Here is an 8,004-nt window from a genome sequence, read left to right as displayed (position 1 = left end):
CGGAGGTTGAAATCCATCTATTCACAAAGTTAGTTTTTAACATTATCTAATATATTTTCATATTTTGAGATAATTCTCTTTTAATGTTTAGTTTTTAGGTAATTGCCGGAGGAATTCAAATAGGTGCTTTCACTAATTTACATACTTTGGGTAAGTGAATTGAACTCTCTTCTTCCTTTCTTTGCCATTTCACATAATATATATATATATATATAGTCGTTGCTTTTCTTTCTTCCATTTAATTTTTCACCTTATTTTGTTAGAGCTTAATTTTTCATGTTTCAGATCTGACCTAGCTATCATCTTTGGAAGAAAATTATTCTAGATAATAATTATGACCATATCTAACTATTATGTTGTTTACCTCATTTTGCTCCAATATTACTTTTTTGGTTCCTTTACACTAGATCTTCTAGGTACATAAGAAAAAGAATATCATTGTCTTTTTAGAATTGTTAGGGATAGTAGCATTAGTGTTGCATTTGGATCGAAGACGTCATCATATGTGATAATATTGATAGATAGAGAATGAATATTTGGAAGACAATAGATTTTATCACTATGTATGGATTAGAATGAAATAAAATATATACTCTTTTATACACTAATAATTTTTATATTTTATTTTTTATTCTAATTGATGTTGATGAAGGATACATGTCTCTCGAAGGTGTTTGGAAATGTTCCACAAATTTAAATTTTGGTTTTATTTCATGTAAATTGGTTCCTTTGTAAGTGATTTTTATATTTATTCTTAAAATTTTCTTTTTATATTTTCAAATTGGATATGGGATCTACGTGTAAAGTGTGTAATGAGAGATTATTGAGGATAAGTTATATTGACATATTCATACCATTACATGCTATATTATCTTAATTAGCTTCACATTTCTTGCTTGATGGCAAATGCAACATTCCACTGTTATGATTTAAAAAAAACAAAAAACATTCCACTATTATGAATGTAAATAATAAAGTTAATATTATTAATTTCAATATTTTTGGGATAAACGTGCAACGCACGTTCCTAAGGACTAGTATAACTAAAAAGCCGAGGTTCATTTGAAGGACTTACCTTGATCATAGCATGAATTTCCTGCCCAGTTGTCGCTATCTTATCAAGTTCCAAGATGGTTTCATCCTATAAGATCACTATTCCACCAGAGTTTTACATTTATACCTTCTTTGGCTTTTGATTTAGACTCAGAATTAAGTGATTCAGTCTCCCCTGCTGGTGTTTGGGGGGAGGGTTTTTTTACCTTTTTTGAAGCTTACCGTTCTCCATTCTCTGTCTGCGGTGACGTTGCCTATTGATTTCTGTTGGGTCATGTCGCCAGTGGAATTATCTGGTGGCTTAGGTGGTAGTGGATAAAACGGGCAGGCAGCTTGTGTGTGTCCCAATTTTCCACACGATTTACACAAAATGTTCTCCCCTTCGTACATGATTTTCCTACTTTAAATGTCCAATAAAGATGTGCTTTTTAACAAGAGTTCTCATTGGGACTTCAATGCAAATACGAGCATACCTACCCCTAAGAGTTGATGATGTACACACATTAGTTTTAACCAGGCTCCCTAGTTTACTCCCAATTTTTGGCAAAATTTTGTGGTCATAGTATTCCGTTGGGAGTTCGGGTAGCCGGATCCATATCACAGAGGTGGTTTCTTTGGCTTCCGAAGCCACAAGTCCGTATGCCATTTTTTTATAGAGAGGAAATGGCCATTAATGAACCAAGGAATGGGGTATAGGGTCAATGCTCATATCCATACTATCTGGTGGGTCTGGGGGAATTGGGGGTAAATTTGATACTGGAAACATCTTGATTTTTAGTGAGAAGTGGGACGTTCTCTCTCTAAAACATGAGTAAAAGAGTAGTAATATATGATATGATGATCATTATGGGAAGTCTATTAAGTAGTTAAAAGTTTACACAAACAAGATGAACTGTAATAAATTGTTACTAACAATTAATTTGGAATTATTGGGCACTTTCCTCCCCATTTAGATTCAGGTCAAATCTTGGACTGAATGGGATGTGCCATAAATTATAAAGTCCTAATCAATTGTTGTTCCGCTCTACACAATATCTTAATCTTTGCCCAATCAATACACAGAAGAGCCTTAAAAAAAAAAAAAAAAAAAACTTTTTTAATGTGCCTTTCCAAATTTTAATTGACTATGGGTCTGTAAGGAAAATATTTTTAGAAAAATAAGGGGGCCGGGTTATATCTTTCCACTAATGGAACCATTTTGACCATTTCCAAGTTACAATTTCGTTACTGTTCAACCTTAGCAGGCAAATCAAGGTCATTAGGACTTTCATTTACATGTCTTACGTTGTATCCTACATGGTAATTTGTGTTCTATATGGTATCCTACGTGTAATACGTCATGTATGACTTATGTGTTTACTTGTTCAACTTTATTCAAATTTAAGTGTCTACCTATGTCTTATATAAATGACCCAAATATATCTTTTTGGTTTAACGGTAGTAGTGAAAAAAATAATTATAATTTAGCTAAAAGGGTCCAATATACCCCTTAACTTTTTCTTAATAATTTCAATGTAGAGGTAATATTTGATCCTTCTCACATGTGAATTTTTTCTGACTTTTTTTATTTAAAAAATTTGAAAAACCTAAAGAACCGACTAAAATAAAAACCGAAAAAAACAACTTTATGTTGGTTTGATTTAATTTTTATCGATATAATTGGTTTAGTTATTTTTTAATTAAAAAACAAACCAGTACCTATTGTACATCCCTATTTAATATTGTAAATTCAAAAAAATTGTTTAAAAAGGGACAATCATATTAGAGAGTAGGTATCTATCAAATAAAATACTATTGCAAATCCATATCAATGGAAGCTTAATATATATATATATATTGAAGCGAAGTTGCTTAACAGTTTAACTTAAGTCATCACTCTGCATATATAAATGCAAGTTGTTGTAAATATAATTACTAATTTCCTCTTCCAGTTTCTTGCTTTATAGTCTTGCAGGCCAATTAAAATAATTATTGCAAAGATGAATCAGGAAAGTTCATTGCTTCCATCCCCAGAAATTATTCGATGGAGTTACGATGTTTTCTTAAGTTTTAAAGGTGAAGATATACGCAAAACATTTGTTGACCATCTGTATCTTGCTCTGCAACAAAAGTGCATTAATACCTTCAAAGATGACGAGAAACTAGAGAAAGGAAAGTTCATTTCACCGGAACTCGAGAGTTCAATTGAAGAGTCAAGGATAGCTTTGATCATATTCTCTAAAAACTATGCTAATTCAACATGGTGTTTAGATGAATTGACAAAGATCATGGAGTGCAAGAATGTGAAAGGACAAATTGTTGTTCCGGTGTTCTATGATGTAGATCCATCAACAGTGAGGAAACAAAAAACGATATTTGGAGAAGCATTTAGCAAACATGAAGCCCGGTTCCAGGAGGACAAGGTGCAAAAATGGAGGGCAGCACTGGAGGAAGCAGCTAATATTTCTGGCTGGGATTTGCCAAATACTGCCAATGGGTAAGTATCTATCATGAAACCAAACTCATCGTCATATGTTAATCTGAATACTTAGTTCATTTCTATTTTGCATCGGAGGGCCTTTTCCCTTTTTCATTAAATAGAATTATCGTAGATTTCTGTTCATATTTTTTTAATAAAATCCAATAGACAACTTGTATTTATATCATAATCAAGTTACAAGGGAATGGATATACCAAACCTGCCAAACCAGATAAGGGAATTTATAGAGGGCGTCTCTCTGTTTACAACTGATTCACATTTAATGTAGCAAATGTGGCTACGGTGGAAGACACATTTGGGGAGTTGGCGAATTACCTCTGTGGGATGAGGGATATATATACAATAGGAAATAGTCCGTTAGGGTTCATGCTATGAAGTTGTCTTAGTTGCTTTCTAGGTTAACTCTCAAAATAAGTAAAGATGACAAAAAAGAGTATAACCAACTGATGTACTCCGTCTTCTTCTGTCTAATCCTCAAGTTTGACATTCTAAACTTGTTCATCCAGTATGTTTGTTAACTTGTATCCAAAGTTGGTTAATGCTTCTCTATAACGATGTCTCACTTCTCCTTGCTAAATTCTGCTGGATTCTCTTTACCCATACTTGTTACTACAATATTCATTGAGCCCTGATTTCTTTTTGTATGCCTCATTGCATTCCAAAATAATTAATGGAAATAAATAGAATCACCATCAGTGTCTCAACAGCTTCTAGGAATTCGGAATTTCATGGAAAAGATGGGCTTCACAGATCTTGTTTAAACCATTTCTTCTGTACAATTTGTTGGGCATGGTTATAATAACACTTCATTTAATGTAATTGGGAAAGAGAGAACTCCTGCTTAATTGAAATTTAGGCAAATACACACAGTTGTCTAAGATATTACTTATCCTTTGAGGTATGCAGACATGAAGCTAGAGTCATAGAGAAAATTGCAGAAGATATAATGGCTAGATTGGGTACTCAGAGACATGCAAGCAATGCTAGAAATCTTGTTGGAATGGAGTTACACATGCACCAAGTATATAAAATGCTTGACGTTGGGTCTGGTGGAGTTCGCTTCCTTGGGATACTGGGAATGAGTGGAGTGGGGAAGACAACTCTTGCAAGAGTTATTTGTGATAACATTCGGAGTCAATTTCAAGGTGCATGTTTTCTTCACGAAGTCAGAGACCGTTCAGCAAAACAGGGACTAGAGCGCTTGCAAGAGATACTTCTTTCTGAGATCCTTGGTGTAAAAAAACTAAGGATCAATGATTCGTTTGAAGGAGCTAATATGCAAAAACAAAGACTACGGTATAAAAAGGTTCTTCTTGTTCTGGATGATGTTGATCACATAGAACAGTTAGACGCATTAGCCGGGGAGCGTGAATGGTTTGGTGACGGAAGTAGAATCATCATAACAACCAAAGACAAACACTTGCTTGTTAAGTATGAGACTGAAAAGATATACAGAATGGGAACTTTAGACAAATATGAAAGCTTACAACTTTTTAAACAACATGCTTTCAAGAAAAACCACCCTACCAAAGAATTTGAGGATCTATCAGCTCAAGTGATAGAGCATACTGGTGGACTCCCCCTAGCCCTGAAAGTCCTTGGCAGTTTCTTGTATGGAAGAGGTTTGGATGAATGGATAAGTGAAGTGGAGCGTTTGAAACAAATCCCACAAAATGAAATTTTGAAGAAACTCGAACCAAGTTTCACTCGTCTCAACAATATTGAGCAAAAGATATTCTTAGACATTGCATGCTTCTTTTCAGGGAAGAACAAAGATTCAGTGACCAGAATACTTGAGAGTTTTCATTTTAGCCCTGTCATTGGGATAAAAGTTCTCATGGAGAAATGTTTGATCACTATATTAAAAGGTCGCATTATAATACACCAATTGATACAAGAAATGGGCTGGCACATTGTTCGTCAAGAAGCTTCTTACAATCCAAGAATATGTAGTAGGTTGTGGAAGCGCGAAGATATTTGTCCTGTACTCGAACGAAATTTGGTACGTAGTTGTAAACTTATGACTTCTTACATAATTTTCCTTTTCTCATCCACCTTTAATACTCTTGCTTATTAGGCAACTGACAAGATTGAAGGCATATCGCTGCACCTGACTAATGAAGAAGAAGTTAATTTTGGTGGCAAGGCCTTCATGCAGATGACCAGTATGAGGTTTCTCAAATTCCGGAATGCATATGTTTGCCAGGGACCTGAATTTCTTCCTGATGAGTTGAGGTGGCTTGATTGGCATGGATATCCTTCAAAAAGTCTGCCAAATAGCTTTAAGGGAGACCAACTTGTTAGTTTGAAATTGAAAAAAAGCCGCATCATACAACTTTGGAAAACCTCAAAGGATCTAGGAAAACTGAAGTACATGAACCTTAGCCATTCACAGAAGCTAATAAGGATGCCAGATTTTTCAGTTATGCCTAATCTTGAAAGGCTGGTTCTTGAAGAATGCACAAGTTTGGTAGAAATCAATTTTTCTATTGGAGATCTTGGAAAGCTAGTCTTGCTGAATCTGAAGAACTGCAGAAATTTGAAGACCATACCAAAGAGAATTCGCTTGGAAAAGCTTGAAATTCTCGTTCTTTCAGGCTGCTCAAAGTTAAGAACATTCCCGGAAATAGAAGAGAAAATGAATCGTTTAGCAGAACTGTATTTGGGCGCGACTGCTTTGAGTGAACTACCTGCATCAGTTGAGAACTTTTCAGGAGTTGGTGTAATAAATCTAAGTTACTGCAAGCATCTTGAGAGTCTACCTAGCAGTATTTTTAGGTTGAAATGTCTGAAGACACTCGATGTGTCTGGATGCTCAAAACTTAAAAATTTACCAGATGATTTGGGACTTTTAGTTGGTTTAGAGGAGCTCCACTGCACTCACACAGCCATCCAAACAATTCCATCCTCTATGTCTCTTCTTAAAAACCTTAAACATTTATATCTCCGTGGATGTACTGCTTTGAGTTCACAAGTAAATAGCTCAAGTTGTGGCCAGAAGTCTATGGGTGTAAATTTTCAGAATTTGTCGGGTCTTTGTTCATTGATCATGTTGGATCTTAGTGACTGCAAAATTTCAGATGGAGGCATTTTAAGTAATCTTGGGTTCTTACCGTCTTTGGAGGGATTGATTCTCGATGGTAACAATTTTTCCAATATTGCGGCTTCAAGCATAAGTCGTCTCACTCGACTTATAGCCCTTGCATTGGCTGGTTGTAGGAGACTTGAGAGTTTACCGGAACTTCCTCCAAGTATAAAAAAGATATATGCTGATGAATGCACGTCTTTGATGAGCATTGATCAGCTAACCAAATATCCAATGTTGCATAGACTTTCATTCACAAAATGTCATCAACTTGTAAAAAATAAACAACACGCCTCCATGGTTGATTCATTGTTGAAGCAGATGCACAAGGTAAGTACACTTCCAAGCCACAACTCTACTATATCACATATGAATCTTGGCAAATAACATTCTTTTCACGGGGCATGCAGGGACTATACATGAATGGCTCATTTAGTATGTGCTTCCCTGGTGTGGAGATTCCCGAGTGGTTTACATACAAGAACTCGGGGACTGAATCAATCTCAGTGGCCCTGCCCAAAAATTGGTACACACCCACATTCAGGGGGATAACTATTTGTGTTGTTTTTGACATGATGACTCCTTTCATTTACCGGAAATATAAGTCGGATGATGCCTTCAGTATTCTTAATGTCAAATGCCTAAAAAAATTCCAAGGACTTGTGATGGGGTTTAGGTTCACAACCCATGACGGTTTTTCACGCAGATTTGGCAAGTGTGTAGGCTCAATAGGAAGTGAAAAACCTGTTGGTTTAGATAATACTTACCTAGCCCATGTACCATTTCATCAGTATCCGAAGTATGATGATAATTACATTTTTAATGACTTCATTCAGCTTGAGGTTCGTGTCGGTTCTGGTATCATTCATCCGGATTTAGTGGTCAAAGGTTTGGGAGCGCGTCTTGTGTATGAGAATTGATGGCAAGAGGGAAAGAAATGATGCCAAAAGTTTTCTTACGCTTGGAATAAGCTGAAATGCATATGAATCTGTTCAAAACTTTATTATAAGTGGGTTTTGTTCTTACTGTTTCATTTATTTGTTTCTTGTAATTTGCTTAATTATCAAATTATAAACCATTTAAGCACCACCTCATTGACATATTGACTACAAGTCGGATAGTGAATGAATTTAGTTTACATTTCTTTTGTTTTGGGATGGTTGTGGCTTTGATACCACTACAACAATTTTGATTATCAGGGACGAATAATTTCGTCATCTATAAATCATATTTCGTCACTAAAACTCTTGTGTGACAAAAAAAATTTCGTCAATCAGTTGTCACTAAAAGTATACAAAGACGATTTAGTGCTTCTTCACTAAAATATTATATTAACTACAAAATTAAATTTGTCACCAAATGCACAAACATTTGTGACGAATTTATT

At 35.1% G+C, this 8,004-nt stretch overlaps 1 protein-coding gene across 1 annotated transcript; it reads left to right on the top strand.

The window, feature by feature from the left end:
* The first annotated feature begins 2,921 nt into the window (after positions 1 to 2,921).
* LOC102582749 (TMV resistance protein N) lies at positions 2,922 to 7,730 on the top strand. The gene is made up of 4 exons (XM_006348917.2): positions 2,922 to 3,529; positions 4,439 to 5,534; positions 5,610 to 6,947; positions 7,028 to 7,730. The coding sequence occupies exons 1-4, from the start codon at positions 3,033 to 3,035 to the stop codon at positions 7,535 to 7,537; spliced, it is 3,441 nt and encodes a 1,146-aa protein (XP_006348979.2). The 5' UTR covers positions 2,922 to 3,032; the 3' UTR covers positions 7,538 to 7,730.
* The last annotated feature ends 274 nt before the right edge of the window (positions 7,731 to 8,004 follow it).

This window comes from Solanum tuberosum, unplaced genomic scaffold, assembly GCF_000226075.1.
Source record: "Solanum tuberosum cultivar DM 1-3 516 R44 unplaced genomic scaffold, SolTub_3.0 scf00102, whole genome shotgun sequence".
NCBI classification, from domain to species: Eukaryota; Viridiplantae; Streptophyta; class Magnoliopsida; order Solanales; family Solanaceae; genus Solanum; species Solanum tuberosum.
The sequence above is the reverse complement of the archived record's forward strand: the minus strand, read 5'-3'. Positions and strand labels throughout refer to the sequence as shown.